The sequence below is a fragment of the Bubalus bubalis genome, chromosome X (genome assembly GCF_019923935.1).
Source record: "Bubalus bubalis isolate 160015118507 breed Murrah chromosome X, NDDB_SH_1, whole genome shotgun sequence".
Classification (NCBI taxonomy): domain Eukaryota; kingdom Metazoa; phylum Chordata; class Mammalia; order Artiodactyla; family Bovidae; genus Bubalus; species Bubalus bubalis.
The window spans coordinates 60879757-60895456 of NC_059181.1; the positions used below are offsets into that span (position 1 = coordinate 60879757).

At 52.6% G+C, this 15700-nt stretch overlaps 1 protein-coding gene across 3 annotated transcripts in view; it reads left to right on the top strand.

Annotated features, from left to right (window-relative positions):
* STARD8 (StAR related lipid transfer domain containing 8) overlaps positions 1-12194 on the top strand; it is an 84085-nt gene extending 71891 nt beyond the window's left edge. For all 3 annotated transcript variants that reach the window (XM_006056624.4, XM_006056625.4, XM_006056626.4), the window contains 10 exons: positions 438-1840; positions 2532-2705; positions 4591-4750; positions 5200-5398; positions 5800-6010; positions 6282-6396; positions 6678-6902; positions 7879-8096; positions 8197-8373; positions 8521-12194. In XM_006056624.4, coding sequence (XP_006056686.1) covers positions 438-1840; positions 2532-2705; positions 4591-4750; positions 5200-5398; positions 5800-6010; positions 6282-6396; positions 6678-6902; positions 7879-8096; positions 8197-8373; positions 8521-8638 — 3000 coding nt within the window. In that variant the 3' untranslated portion in view covers positions 8639-12194. The remainder of the gene's footprint in view (positions 1-437; positions 1841-2531; positions 2706-4590; positions 4751-5199; positions 5399-5799; positions 6011-6281; positions 6397-6677; positions 6903-7878; positions 8097-8196; positions 8374-8520) is intronic.
* The last annotated feature ends 3506 nt before the right edge of the window (positions 12195-15700 follow it).

The following is a 15700-nucleotide window of genomic DNA, read 5'->3' on the forward strand; positions in this document are numbered from 1 at the left end:
CCAGCCCTGCTGTGTCATTCACTTGAAAGTGAAATTGTTAGTCCCTCAGTCATGTCTGACTCTCTGGAACCCCATGGGCTATAGCCCTTCAGGCTCCTCTGTCCATGGGATTCTCCAGGCAAGAATACTGGAGTTGGTTGCCATGACCTTGGGCAAGCAGCTTCTCATTTGTTTAGGTTTCCCTGTCTGTAAAATGGGTAGGGATTTCATTGACCAGATGACCACTGCCCTCCGTCCAGGCTTTCTCCATGACTCCTGGCTTCTTCCGGTACTCCCAGAGTGTCGAGGAGTGCCTCCTACTCTGAGGATGTGTTCTCAGTCAGAGAGCAGGGCCCTTTGCCCCCAAGTCCCCAAAGAGTTTGGAGGCAGAGAGTGGAGCCCAAGAAAGGGCTTGTGGACTGGCTACCCGTGACCCTACCCTGTGATGCTCTTCTCAGAATGAAGACTCAGAGGAGGAAGAGCACTGTACCATCAGCAACCACTGGACCTTTGAGCGAGAAAGTAAGCAGTGGTCTCGCATGGGTTCCTCTGACTTGTTGGCCCCACCAAGCCCTGGCCTGCCAGTGACCTCTAGCTGTGAGGGCGTCCTCACTGAGCTTAGTGCCACCTCCCTGCCTGCCATCACTGTGAGCCTACCACCTGAGCCAGCGGATCTGCCCTTGCTAGGTCATTCTTCAAGCCCAAGTCACTGGCCCTTCCTCAGGCCCACTAGGGGCCAGGAGGGCCCCCGGGACAAAACCAAGAAGCACCGTTCCCAGAGCTTCCTCAAGCACCTTGAGTCTCTCAGGCGGAAGGAAAAGGGTGGAGGCCGGCAAGCAGATCTGGAGCACAGCTCAGTCACCTCAGAAAAGGTTGCCAAAGCCTTCTCTTTCCGAAGTCGCCATGGCTTCCTCTATCGGGCCAAGAACCAGGCGGCCACTTCAGCCAGTGGCAGTGGCGCTGAGACTCAGAGGGCCTGGGAGGCCTGGCCTGTGGCCATGTTCCAGCATCCTCCGCGGGCACACCAGGGTGATTGCCTGGTGCATGTGCCCAGAGACCACAAACCAGGCACATTTCCTCGCTCCTTGTCCATTGAGAGCCTGTGCCCAGAGGATGGACACCGCCTGGCAGATTGGCAGCCGGGTAGGCACTGGGGCCATGAAGGGCGCCGGGGCTCCTGTGGCTCCACAGGTAGCCACACCAGCATCTACGACAACATGCCGGAGCTGTATCCAGCTGAGCCTGTACTGGCTGGAGCCGAGGCTGAAGAGGAGGAGGAGGAAGGTGGGGACAGCTACACTCACCTGGATGACATCCTCCAGCACGTGTGGGGGTTGCAGCAGCGGGTAGAACTCTGGTCTCAGGCCATGTGCCCAGACCTGGGGCCTGGAGATAAGGAAGAAGAAGAGGAGGAGGAAGTAGAGGAGGAGGCCACTTCAACAGTAGAAATAGCAACCGATGGAGTGGAAGGCCAGACCGGTGAGGCTCGGACCCAGGGAGAGGCTCCAGCCCTCAGGGAGTCCCTAGCCCTGGGCCAGGTGGATGTGCAACTTGGAGTCCTGGCTCAGCCTCAGACCCCTGCCAAGGCTGAGTTCCTGGCACAGTCAGAGACTGGGGCCCCAGGCTTTGCCCAGGATCATGAGGAGGAGACACATTCAGTGGGGGAACCAACCTCTTCCTCCAGCCTGTCTGTGGAAGAAGGACACGTTTCCGACACTGTGGCCTCCTCCAGTGAGCTGGATAGTAGCGGGAACTCCATGAACGAGGCTGAGGCTACAGGGTCCCCGACTGGACTCCAGACATCAGTATCCCGTGAGCGACGAGATTCAGGTGTCGGGGCCTCACTTACCAGACCCTGCAGGTGGGAGTTCAGGGTAAGGGTGGGGCAGGGCTTCGGTTGTCTCTCTTTCTCCCTTCTCCCTTTCCCTCCCCCTCCTCTCATCTCTTCCCTTACCCCTTTTCTCCCCTCCCTTCCTTATCCGCCCTCCATATCCCCCTTTCCCACTGCCAGTTTTTTAGTCACAAGGTGCAGGGGAAAGTTCTTAGGGGCTGAGTGATTGCCTGCCTGCAGCCAGTCCCAGAAGAGAAAAAGAAATTACGGGACTCAGGGATCTAGAATGTAAGCTTTAGGACCTGCCTCTGCTACGGCCTGTGCAAATTGTAGCTCCTTTTGGGCTTTAGGTAGCCCACGTGTAAATCAAGGGCATTGCAGGAGATGGTCTCTGATCCCCAGCTTCACTATTCTGGGTTTTTCAGAGAAGCCCTTCCCCTGCAGTCTTGAATGGAACAGGGGCTCATACTGCTTGCTGGCACTAGATGGGCCCGATCTCTGTACCACCCTCCCTGACAACATCGTGGCCTCTGGGCAGCCCTGGAAATCAAGACTAAGCTTCCTCCACCCTGGAGCCCTGCAGGAGTGCTGACAGTGGTCCCATCTCTTTGTATATATTTTCTTTGGCGGGGGGAGAAAAAGGACCAGAAGAACACAACTTTTCCTAAGGTTTGCTGAAACCTGCTCCTCCAGCCTTCTCTACCCCCTCGCCTCTCACTAGGAAGCTCCGTTGGCACAGCTTTCAGAACTCTCACCGGCCCAGCCTCAACTCAGAGTCACTGGAGATCAACCGGCAGTTTGCCAGCCAGATACACCTCCTGCACAAGGGCTCACTGCTGCGGCTCACCACTTTCATGGAGAAGTACACCATCCCCCACAAACAGGGCTGGGTCTGGTGAGTCCTCCTGGGCCAGAGTGGGCACTGAGCTGCTTATCCAGGTCTTAGATCCCTCCCTGCCCCACTCCAGGGTCCTGGGAGGGTCACCCTCAGAAAGTGGGTCAGGCAGGCGGAGCCCTTATGTCAGTGGACTGGTGGGATGTGCTGGGAAACTGGAGAGGCCAGCATGACTCCAGGTGCCTTATTTTTTTTCTTAATCTCAGTTTTATTTTATTTATTTACTTTACAGTATTGTATTGGTTTTGCCATACATCAACATGAATCCGCCATGGGTGTACATGTGTTCCCCATCCTGAACCCCCCTTCCATGTCCCTCCCCATCCCATCCCTCTGGGTCATCCCAGTGCACCAGCCCTGAGCACCCTGTATCATGCGTCGAACCTGGACTGGCAATTCGTTTCACATGTGATAATTTACGTGTTTCAATGCCATTCTCCCATATCATCCCACCTTCGCCCTCTCCCACAGAGTCCAAAAGACTGTTCTGTACATCTGTGTCTCTTTTGCTGTCTCATATACAGGGTTATCGTTGCCATCTTTCTAAATTCCATATATATGTGTTAGTATACTGTATTGGTGTTTTTCTTTCTGGCTTACTTCACTCTGTATAATAGGCTCCAGTTTCATCCACCTCATTAGAACTGATTCAAATGTATTCTTTTTAATGGCTGAGTAATACTCCATTGTGCATATGTACCACAGCTTTCTTATCCATTCGTCTGCTGATGGACATCTAGGTTGCTTCCATATCCTGGCTATTATAAACAGAGCTGCGATGAACACTGGGGTACACATGTCTCTTTCAATTCTGGTTTCCTCGGTGTATATGCCCAGCAGTGGGATTGCTGGGTCATATGGCAGTTCTATTTCCAGTTATTTAAGGAATCTCCACACTGTTCTCCATAGTGGCTGTACTAGTTTGCATTCCCACCAACAGTGTAAGAGGGTTCCCTTTTCTCCACACCCTCTCCAGCATTTATTGCTTGTAGACTTTTGGATAGCAGCCATTCTGACTGGCGTGAAATGGTACCTCATTGTGGTTTTGATTTGCATTTCTCTGATAATGAGTGATGTTGAGCATCTTTTCATATGTTTGTTAGCCATTCCGGATGCCTTATGTATGTCTGTGGGAGATGCACGTGGGATTTACATGAGTGTGTGCCATGAATGAGGAGGGGGTGAAGGGGGACCCCAGGCCCCCCAGCTATACCTCTTCTATCTCAATTTCCGTGCTGCCACCAAGGAGATTGTCCTGAAATGCAGCTTTGGTGGTCATTTTCCTGACAAAACCCTCCTGTGTCAAAGAATAAGGTCTGGCTTCCTTCCCATCATGATCCTTTCACATTTCAACCCTGCCTCATCTGTCAGGGTCTTTATTCTACCACGCCCAAACACCACCACCATTCAGGCCAGCAGACCAGTCACCCTTCTCTGAATGTAGAATTTGGTTCCTGCCTCTTTACCTTTGACCATGCTCTTCTGTCTGCCTGGAATGTCTTTTTCCCCCATTTCTCCTCTGGGACAATGCCTACCTATCCCTCAAGAACTGGCTGAATTTCTACCTTCCCTCTGAAGCCTTCCCTGACCTGCTAGGTATAGTTACCCTCCCTTGTGGGTCTTCCTTAAGTTCTTGGCTCACTTCTGGCCATGTGTATTGTCACTGCTTGTCAATGCAGTCATCTCCTTGACCAGACTGAGAGCTCCCTGTGTTCCTCTGGGACTCCCTAGGACTGGGCCTAGAATGGGTGCTCGATGAATGTTGACTCTGGGCAGATGGCATGTTTCTTACCCCACCTGAGTTCCCAAGACTAGAGACAGTCTCCAAGCTGTGTCTGGGCCTACCCTGTCCCCATTCCTGATCTTTTATCTCTCCCTTGAATAGGTCAGTCCCCAAGTTCATGAAGAGGAACAAGACACCAGACTACAGGGGCCAGCAGGTATTTGGGGTGCCACCCCTCGTTCATGTGCAGCGCACAGGCCAGCCACTGCCCCAGAGCATTCAGCAAGCCATGCGCTACCTGCGTAGCCAGTGCCTGGACCAGGTGAGGCCTTCCAGGGAGCATGAGGAGAGATGGCAATGGGAAAGAAGTCCAAGGCTGAGGGATCGGGGAGGGAAGCCACTCTGGCCTTCCCCCTGGGTCGGGCTGGCCCAACGGAGACTTTTCCTATATTCATGAAGGCCAAAGAAGGATGGACCCAAGCTCCCTTTCACCTGGCTCTGTGCCAGCTTTTTCTCGCCCAAGTGCAGTAGCCCCCATCTACCAGGAGCCTGCCTTAGCCTAGGACCTTGTTTTCCTACTCATCTCCTTTAAGGCCATCTCTCTCCTTGGACCCAAAGCTATAAAAACCCATCTTTTTGATTTTTCCACTTTTCTCCTACCCTGCCTAGCAGGAAGCTTGCCAGGCTTGGGGGTCTCTGGGGTGGCCTACACTCCTGATACCCAGTCTATGGCTGGCCTCACAGTCTCCTTCCCTCCCCTCCATGGGCCAGGTGGGCATCTTCCGCAAGTCTGGAGTGAAGTCCAGGATCCAGACCCTGCGTCAAATGAATGAGACCTCCCCTGACAACGTCTGCTATGAGGGCCAGTCAGCCTATGATGTGGCTGACTTACTGAAGCAGTATTTCCGGGACCTGCCCGAGCCCATCTTCACCAGCAAGCTTACTACCACTTTCCTGCAGATCTACCAGCGTGAGTCACCCACCTATCCCCAGTAACTTGCCAGGTTCTCAGCCTTCCTGAATCCTAGGGTTTGTGGAAGATAAACCTTGTGCAGGCAAGTATAGCCATGCCCATGAGCTCAGTGAAAGATTTTCTATGCCGAGTTGTAAGGTTGTTAAAGACCACATTGTATTCCCCAAACCCATTATATGGAAGGATAGACTGAGGCCCTGAAGAAAGGCAGGGACTTCCACAAGGGTACACTTCACATTAGAGCCAGGCTTGATCTAGCACCCAGAGCCCCCCCCCCCCCCCGAGAGTCCACCTTCCCCCTCACCAATTTCACTTTGGGATTGCTGTGCCTTCTGCATTCCTGGAATGCAGAGGCTCTTGGGGAATAAGGAAGCCCTTCTGTCATGCCTTCCTCACAGTCCTCCCCAAGGATCAGTGGTTGGCAGCCACACAAGCCGCCACCTTGCTGCTCCCCGATGAGAACCGAGAGGTACTACAGACCCTGCTCTATTTCCTAAGTGACATTGCCTCTGCTGAGGAGAACCAGATGACAGCCGGTAACTTGGCAGTGTGCCTGGCACCTTCTATCTTCCACCTCAACGTCTCCAAGAAGGATAACCCCTCACCCAGGTGAAACAGGGCAGGGCATGGCAGGGAGGGTTCGGGGCTCATTGGCTTTTTGGCCCTGGTTGGCTGGCACGGCAGTTCCCAGGCATCACCACAAGGGGTCAGTCTGACTCTTCAGGGGCCTGGGGCTGGTTGGACGCTGTGAAGCAGGGGCTTGGAAAGGGCAACAGATTGTTTTGTGTTCAGGACTGGCAAGCAAGCTTCTGGGGAGCTTGTCTTGTGCCCTTATGCCATCTTCTCTTCCTGGCCCTCTCTTCCTGGCCCTTCCCTCCAGGATCAAGAGCAAACGCAGCCTAGTTGGCCGGCCAGGCCCTAGGGACTTGAGTGAGAACATGGCTGCCACCCAGGGCTTATCACACATGATCAGTGACTGCAAGAAACTTTTCCAGGTGAGTCACTCTAGGCCATGGTGCCTACTTCCCAGACCCAGTAGAACCAACATACCTGACCTTTGCACCCTATATCAGGGATAGGGCCGATCTTGACCACATATGCCTCAATCTCCTACTTTCAGCTCTTCCCCTGTAGTTTTTCATCTACCACCCTGCAGCAGCCAGACCTCTGCTCCCTTAAAATGAACCTGGCAGACCCCACAGGCTCTAGGACCAGAGGTCCCTGACCCTCTGCCACTCCCCCTGGCCCCCAACCCAGTCTGTGTATGCCCTCTCAGGTGCCCCAAGACATGGTGCTGCAACTGTGTGGCTCCTACAGTGCGGCTGAACTCAGCCCTCCAGGCCCAGCCCTGGCTGAACTGCGGCAGGCCCGGGCTGCTGGTGTAAGCCTGAGCCTCTATATGGAAGAGAGCATCCAGGAGCTGCTGCACAATGCTGCTGAGCGCTTCAAGGGCTGGATGAGCATGCCGGGGCCCCAGCACACGGAGCTGGCTTGCAAGAAGGTGAGGACCTTGCTGCCCAGGCCGGCCATGGGACCAAGAGGGGGCAGAGCACAGGCTGTGTGCAAGGATCCCCAAGGAAGGAGCTGCCCCGCCTCTCACTGTGCTTCTGCATGGAGAATGGAGAATGGCAGGCAGCAGAGCGAGCACCGTAAGGAAGTGAGAAGCAAGCGACACCAGGGCTCTGTCTTGGGGAGCACCTGCTGGCATTACCTTCCCGAAGGCCTGCTCCAGACAGGTCACTACTTTTAGGGCCTCACTCCCATCCCTCCCTGCACCGCAGTCATGCTGAGCTCCTTGCATTTCCACCTTTGTGCTTCTTACCGCTGCTGTTCTTCTGCCAGGACGGGCCTGCCCCAAGCATTATATTTCCCCAGCCATTTTCAGCCCCAACTTGATGTGCCCCCTCCTCTGTTCAAAGGCTCCAGTCATGCCCCAGGCTGGAGGTAACTTCTCTCTGTCCTTCTTGACATGAGCCATGTTCCTTCTCCAATTCGAAGTAAGGCTACAAGTCCGAGGTTTGCCATGGTCATAGTAAAAACCCTCTCACAGGATCAGGGTAAGAGGCTTGTACAGGGCCTGGCACATGCAAAAGGCACCAGGAGTGGCAGCTTTTGTTGCTTTGCACGTGCTCCCCTTTCCATGGTAGGTGGAGGAGTTCATTGAGGATGACCATCATCATTGGTTCCAGAAATTCCAAGCACTGTGCCCATTGCTTGGTAGAGCCTAGTAGGCCTGGGAGAATATGTGTCCTGTCATCTTTTTGTGCTCTTGAGCAGGCAGAGGAGCAGAAATCTGAAAAGGAGAAAGAGGACAGGAAACACAGGGCTGGTCTGTCTGGATCTGGCTGGAGTTAGCGGAGTAGCCCTGCAGCCTTCCCTTGTTGGGGGCTGGAGTGAGGGCAGGCTGGTGCCCAGGGGTGGAGTGGGAGTTCTCCAGGCCTGACAGCTGCCCCTGTCCCCACTCTTGTTGCTCACAGGCACCAGACGGGCACCCGCTGCGCGTGTGGAAGGCATCCACAGAAGTGGCAGCCCCTCCAGCCGTGGTGCTACACCGTGTCCTGCGGGAGAGGGCCCTCTGGGATGAGGATCTTCTGCGGGCCCAGGTGTTGGAAGCCCTGATGCCGGGTGTGGAGCTGTACCACTATGTCACTGACAGCATGGCACCCCATCCCTGCCGCGACTTTGTGGTGCTCCGGTGAGGGGCATGAGCTGTCACTCTTGTGTGCTTGGGGGACTGGGGAGGTGGGGAGGAAACCAGTGCCAGGAAGCTGAATGTGTGCATCCCTTCCCCACAGGATGTGGCGCTCTGACCTGCCCCGTGGGGGTTGCCTCCTCGTGTCTCAGTCCCTGGATCCTGAGCAGCCTGTGCCGGAGTCGGGGGTGCGGGCTCTGATGCTCACGTCCCAGTACCTCATGGAACCCTGCGGCCTGGGCCGCTCCCGGCTCACTCACATCTGCCGTGCTGACCTCAGGTACAAAGCCCCCTCAGCCCTGGTGTCCCCTGCCCCTGCCCCGCCCCATGCCCCTGATCCTGGGAGGCAAGTCCTATCTTCCTTGTCCCTGGAAGGGGCTCAAAGGAAGAACCCACAACTCATGCCTTCCTGCTTCTACCTCCTCAGGGGCCGTTCTCCTGACTGGTACAACAAAGTCTTCGGACACCTGTGCGCCATGGAGGTGGCAAAGATCCGGGATTCCTTCCCGACTCTGCAGGCAGCTGGCCCTGAGACAAAGTTGTGAGCCTCAGCCTGATCCCAGAGTGCCACTGCTCAGGCCCCCTGGCACAAAGGCAGTGAGGGGGGATGAGAGCAGAGAGCTCCCAGATGGATGCTGCTCCTAAGGGTAGAGGCAAGGCCATGCAGTCCCCCTTACTTCCTGAAGTTCCTCCATATGTACAAGGGAGGAAAAGAGAATTTCAGTGTCCGCTCTCCATTCCACCTCCACCCCTGAACTTGTGTTCTGCCCTTCTGAGAGAAAGGAGTCATTTTCAGAGCAGGAAGACAGCTACTGCCCTCTGGGTCCATGGGGCGACCAGTCAGTCTAAAGTCTTCTCAGCTCTCCTGCCTGTGGGTTGAGGAGGCAGAGAGCAGTGTGTGCTCCCAGCTCTCTGCTATTCCGAGAGGTTAAGTCATCCTGTTTGCTGCTAGGGTCCTTTTGAGGTTGGACGGGAGGTTCTGGTCTTGCCTTTGGGCCCAGCACTGATCCTGAACTGGCTTTTGCAGAGAAATTGAACTGGAGTGGACAGGCACAGGGGCAGAGCACAGCACAGCCCCAACCACCATGAGCTGTTTGATTTGTGTAAATAAGATGCTGATTTTTAGGAGGCTGATTTAAGGAGGGGGCAACGATGGGTCCCAGTAGGTGACATGACGATTTGGGTTAGCTTGGGATGTGAGAGTGGGGAGAACCTTCCTTTATCAGATCTCAAGAGACCAATGAACCAGGCTCCCCTGACTTGGGCCCACACTTTATCTGCCTCCCTAGGGCCCCACGTAGCCGTGGCCATGCACTGCCATGTCTAGTGAGTAAGCAGACACCGCACAGGCTGAATAAAAGCAGATGGTGGCGAGGAGACACTCTCTGTGTTTGTATCACTTTTTCTGCTCTTCTTGCCTGTGGTAGCAGGCTGATATGACAGCCCCTCCCTCCAGCAGAGACCTGGCCCCTGGTTCAAGCAGCCAGCCCGTCAGATGGAAGGGCTTAGTGTCATCTCAGCCCACTGGGACTTGATCCAAACCTGACCTATCCCACCTACCAGTCATGTTGGTTCACATGCGGAGTCAAATGCCAAACGCCAACTGGTGCTTTGTTATTTTTGGCTGAATAAACTGGAGTGGGATGGGTTCCAGCCAACCAGTTGTAATGTTTAAACCTATCTATTTTATTTGTACCTATAAATACTGTACAGTCAGTATTGTATCAATATTAAAAATGTGTTATGTACATATAGATAAATATATATATATATATATTATACAGTCACATCTATCTATATATACACACACATATTCTATCATGAGTGTACCATAATTTGTGGGTGGGGGCAGAGGTCTAGCAAGCCTTGGGCGGCAGGGCACTTGAGATGAGACAGGGGAGGTGGAGAGCACAATCCATGTGATACCCCCCAGTGCAACAATAAAGCATTCCTAGAGATGCACTCTATCTGTGTGGTTGTCTTTGCGGAGGTGATTGGCCAGGGACAAGGGACAAGTTACGATGCAGGTTCAGTTCAACTTCAGGTTCAGATGTTGTGAACATTAACACAGGACACCAGGGGAGGCCGCAGGAAAAATGGGGAAAGGCTTCAGTCTTTCTCTTTGGGAGTTTATTGGGGCTGGGGGGAGGTAGGATTCCAAGAAGTCAGGGCTTCAGTAGAAGCCACAAACCCTATTCCCTGACTTGACCAGGTTCCCTATCTGAGCAGCTCCTAAGCATGACCTCATGCATACTAATGATAGCCCTATGGAGGGATGCCTTTGGCTATGCTGTCCTTTCTTCCTCTGTTGTGCACAGCTCAAGCTGATGGATAGAGTTATGACCCAGTCTCAGGAAGCTTGGGGACCCTGTTCTACCCACAAGACATGTCTCAGTGCCTCAGGGCAGCCCCTGATTTGGCTCCAGTGACCAGCAAAGAGAGGCCTCCTCATATTGACTTCCTGTAGGAAGCACTTTTTTGGTCACATTGCTGTAGCCATAAAATTTCCAAGCTCTGAGGGGCAGCTGGAGAGAGTATAGACTTTCCAACCAGTCTATTTGCACCCTTTGAGTACTGTTGAGCAGCCTGGAGAAAACAAGTCCTGCTCGCTCGCTCTCGCTCTCTCTCTCACTCTCTCTCTCTCTCTCTCTTAGAACCTCGGCTTCCTCTTGGGCCAAACAGGCCAGTGATCACCTCATCACAAGTCTGACTTGGTAAATGTTCAACATGGCCATCCCAGTCTGTACCTCTACCCTGCCTGAACAGATCAGGGTACTTTTCAAGTCCCTTTCTCTGTCACCTTCTTCCAATCTCTTCTGGGTTCAGCCATACATACATATCATTGGCCTTTCCTCACTGCTGCTGCCTAGGGGTCTTGCCTAGACCTGGAAGAGAGTGGAGCAGAGGGCCTGTTAGCCCCTTGACTTTGGGAAAACAATGAAGGCAACCCAGGTATGATGGTAGGATAGGAAATCACTCAAGCAGCTCTGGTGTTAGGCAACACTGGTGTGAAGCCCAAGCCAGTACTTTTCCAGGCAGGCAGCTAGGGGACCTTCTGGCACAGTGCTGCCCCACTTGGTCATGGAAGGAGGCATGGTGATGGTAACAGAATGAGGTAGAGCATGCTGTTCATGGGTGGCATGAAATTGACCTCCCAGGTGATGGCCACTAGGAGACAGAAAAGAGTTACAGAGGAGGCTCTTAGAAGGGCCAGAGAATTCTAGTCTTTCAGCTCTGGACTCTGAGGCCCTGGACCAGTTGCCTGGCGTGGCTCCTCCATGTTTGTCTTTCTGAGAGAGGTAGTACCAAGCAGGGGAGCTTCTCTGGGCCTTAGTGTTATTCCCCTGCGTAAAGCAGAGGCTTCCATTCCTCCATCCCTGCGTCTCTGCCTGGCCCACCATGCAGTCTGTGAATGGACTGCCATAGCTTATAGACGTGGGAGTAGATGTCATGATGATAAGGGTCACCCAGGCCGCTCCCACACATGGCAGGCACCACTCATGGCCATTTGTAACCCTCAGTCTTATATCTTGATCCACCTTGAGTTGGCCTTGCCCTGTTGCCAGAGAATTTTCATCTTCAAATTCCCAACCCATATAGTTCCCCACATCCACTACTTCAATGAAACCAGACTGTGGGTGAATCCCGCATGGGAACTGGACAATCTATCTGCGAGCATCAATTTGTTATTTTCTAGTCTCCAGTGCCCTGTTGCCAGAGTGGCTGAGGGTAGATGGTAGACAAACCCAGACAAGATCTATCATCACCGGGTTCTGTGACTTTAAGTGGCACATGAAACCTTTCTGATTTGGTTTTTCTCGCAGAAGACAAGGCTAATGATTGTTTGTGTCTTGTAAGGTTGTTGTCATATTTAAATAAACCAATGATTGTGAATATGGCTACACAGTGCCTAGGACATGGCAGACATGAATAAATCATAGTCTCCCCTGTCCTGCCTCCTCCCTGCCAATCAGCCTCTGTGGAGGGCTTGGGCCTGGGTGTTTGGCTGGGTGGGGGTGGACTACATATGCATATCATTTCCTGACTTGCACCAAAGCCCCACCTACCCTTTTGACTCTCAGACCCCCACAACCTTGGCTTTCACCATTCTGGACACAGCTACCTCTTCACCAGGCCCTAAATATCCTGGTGATCTCTTTGTGTCCTAACCACTGATTGGTTTTCACCCTACTTCCTCCTGAAGAAGTTGGCCCCATGGGCTGATCTTCCTGCTTATCCTTCCATGCCTTCCTTCCTTATCCTGTCCTCTCTGTCTCACCTTGTTCATTAGGGACCTCGCTGACATCCATTGTTTCAGTTTAAACCTCTGTGCAGATGCCCCTACCATCATGACTGACAGCTCCATCACTTCTTTTGGCTCTGGCCAATATTTCCCACTGTATAAATGGACCTTTCCACCTGGAGGCCCCACCTGCATATGAAACTTAACAGGCTCAAGCCAAACTCACCATCTTCCCACACACAGTCTGCTCCTTGCTTCCTGCTCTGTCTCAACTTGTGGTGCTGTCTCTTCCTGGCTGCCCAGCTCAGATCCCCACATCAGCCATGATCCCTCCTTCTTTCTCAACCAATGCATCCATCCATACATTCATTCAACTTCTCATCCATTCTGCCATTCGACATGTAGTTGTGGAATGTCAGTTTTTTTGCCAGACTCTGCTGAAGCACAGAGAATACATCAGTTAACAAGACTGATAAGATTCTCACCTGCCTTTAGTGCCCATTCTAGTAGATGGATGGGTGGAGGGAGGTGGACAAGCTAACTTCAGCTATGATAATGGTGATGAAGGCATTAAAACCTGCTGAGGTAATAGTGACTGAGCACTTACTCCAATAGGGTGGTCACAGAGGGCCTTTTTGAGCAGGTGATATGGAAACCAAGACTTGAGGAGAAGGAATGGGCCATGCAAAGATTTAGGGTAAAGAGTTATGGGCAGAAGAAATACAGGGCAAGTACCATGACTTTAAGGTGGAGACAGAGTTGACATTCCCAGGTCAGGGTGGCTGGGGTGCAGGGAGTGGGGGAAAGTGGGAGAAGGTGGGGTCAAAGATGTAGGGCCAGATCACGTGGGCCTAATGAGGAAATAGCCACATCTGGTTGAGTCTTGCTGCAAGCCGTCCCCCTTTCAGCCCCTGCCCCAGTGTCTGCAACAACCCAATTCACTGTGCATTTCTTTCTACATGGATATTCAGCAGAGGTCCTTACCTCCTGTCTCTCCTCTTGCACCCTTTTCCACCTATACCTAGTACTAGGTTAATCTTTCTAAAGTTGAGTGTCTTTCTGACTCAAAAACTGTCAGTGCCTCCACTTTCCTTCCCCCTCCAGTTGACTACTAAACTATGGCATTCAGGACCCCACAATGCAGCCTTGATCTGTCCACCAAGTTTCTTCCCCCTTCACTTCTGTTCTCCAGCCATGTCCTGGGCATGCTCCTTTAGTTCCTTTATGTAGGACTATCTTGGACTCAGTAGACCCAGGTTCAAGTCTCATCTCTGCCAGTTCTTAGCTGTGGGGCTGTGGACAAATCATTTAATCTTTTGGGGCCCCAGTTTCCCTGTACATAACTAAAATGAGCTTCAGAGAGATGTGTGAACTACTTAGCAAGGTAGGTTGATTATTGCAAGGTACTCTCACCCTCCAGCCTCACCAGTCTGGCAACACTCAGGCCCAATATGTCTCTACAATAAAGTCATTCCCAGAACTTCTAGCAAGGTTTGTTCTGTCCCTCCTCTGAGTTGCCATTGCCCTTTGCATCTAAGACCTCCACCTTGCTGATGCCTCATCTTAGGATTCTTTGGGCACCAGTCACATTGCCAGTATCCCCATTAGTTTGGGAGCACCTGGGATCCAGATCCTGGTGAGATTCCTCTCTGAGTCCTTCATAGTGCCCAGCTTGAGGAGGCTGGGAGGTCCAGGGAAGACATCTGGAGACACAGAAGTGGGATCAAGTCCTGGTTCTGCCACTTGTTAGCAGTGTGAACTTGACTCTGAGCCTTATCTGTAAAATGGGTTCAGGAATGCCTACCTCTCTACGGTGTTGCAAGGAACCCACATATCCAGTACAGTGCCCAGTATAGTCCTAGGCAGAAAGGGACCACTTCCCTGTGTTTCCTGTGTAGGCTCCTTTACTCCAAGCCCTTGCTGTCCAAGTCCCACTCCCTGCAACTTGGTTTGCCCTCTTCTATCCTCTCTGTTTACACCCTTCCAGGCTCAGCTAGCCTCCCCCACCCAGCCTGCCTCTGAGCTCATGAAGTATTTTTTTGAGTGGAATTTTATCACATAAAACTGACCTCAAATGTACAAGCTCATCTCTTCGTCTAGGCTATGACATCCAGGACGGGGCCAAGTGAGAGGCGTCTCTGTAGTTCCAGTGGCCAGCACCGGGTCTGGTCTAGAAGAGCCAACATCAGGGAGCTCAGGGAGTGTGTACTGAATGCAACTGAATGTGTGTAGGAGCAGGGAGACATGAAAGAACATGAAATTGGGGTTGTGGGAATGGCAAGGGGCCCTGGAGCTCGAAGGAACCCGGGGAAGGTTGAGTAAGGACGGCAACAAACTTCCGCCACCCAGGAGGGAGCACATAGATACTGATTGCTGACTCTATACCAGGCCCACACAGGATATCCTTTAACTTCAAAAGTCCCCTGTGCATTGTTATCATCCCCTTTTCCTGGATGGAGATCTGAGAGTCTGAGAGGCAAGGAGACTTACCCTGGGGTGCACAGCAAGCAAGTGGCTCAGCTGGGACTTCCACCCAGACTCCCAAGGTTGTCTTCTTCCCACTCCCCCCTGAGAGCGAAGTGAGAGGATGCTCCCACCTCTTGCTGGTAGTGTCAGTGTGTCTGCTAGAATGGTGGAGACGGAACCGCGAGTGGTAAGCACGAGAGCTATTGAACAGGGGGGAAAAGCATTTGAGGAAAGCTGAAACCAGGATGGAGGGCAGAGGGACAGGGCTGCAGGGATGCACACTAGTCATGGAAGTTACTTTCCTCTGCCCCAGGCCACCCCCACAGGCTGCTGGGGGTTGGTTTGCCTGCCCCTAGGATTCCTGCCCTGCCCAAGAAGGGCCATAGGGTGGCCTTGGGCTGCTGCAGCCTCTAGACAGGTGGATGTTATCTCAAGCTAATGGAAAAGGCCTGGGATTGAGCAGAGACTGGGGTAGCATATGGACTTTCAAGGCCCTGCCCACTTTTGTCTTCATAGGCCCTTCCTTCCTAAACAATATTTTAAAATTGCATTGATATAAAGACAAATATTGTCTGGGCTAGACTAATCATTATAAATATATCCATTGGCATTCTATTCATTTTTCTCTTCTGATAATAAAATAAAGTTAAAACATTTTTGTGGGCCCTGGATGCTGGGCCTACAAAACTAATAATAAGCTGGACCTTGCAGAGGGCAACACAGAAGCTATAAATGAGTAAAAACACCTCTGCTCAGGGGGAGAGAGGTCCTGAGGCCTGAACAGCTGGGTGTCTATCTTTACATTTCTCTTTGGGCGCATTGAACAAGAATGTGGACACCCCTTATCATTTCCCGGCTCTACCCCTGCTATACTTCCTAGTCCAGAGAGGAAAGCAAG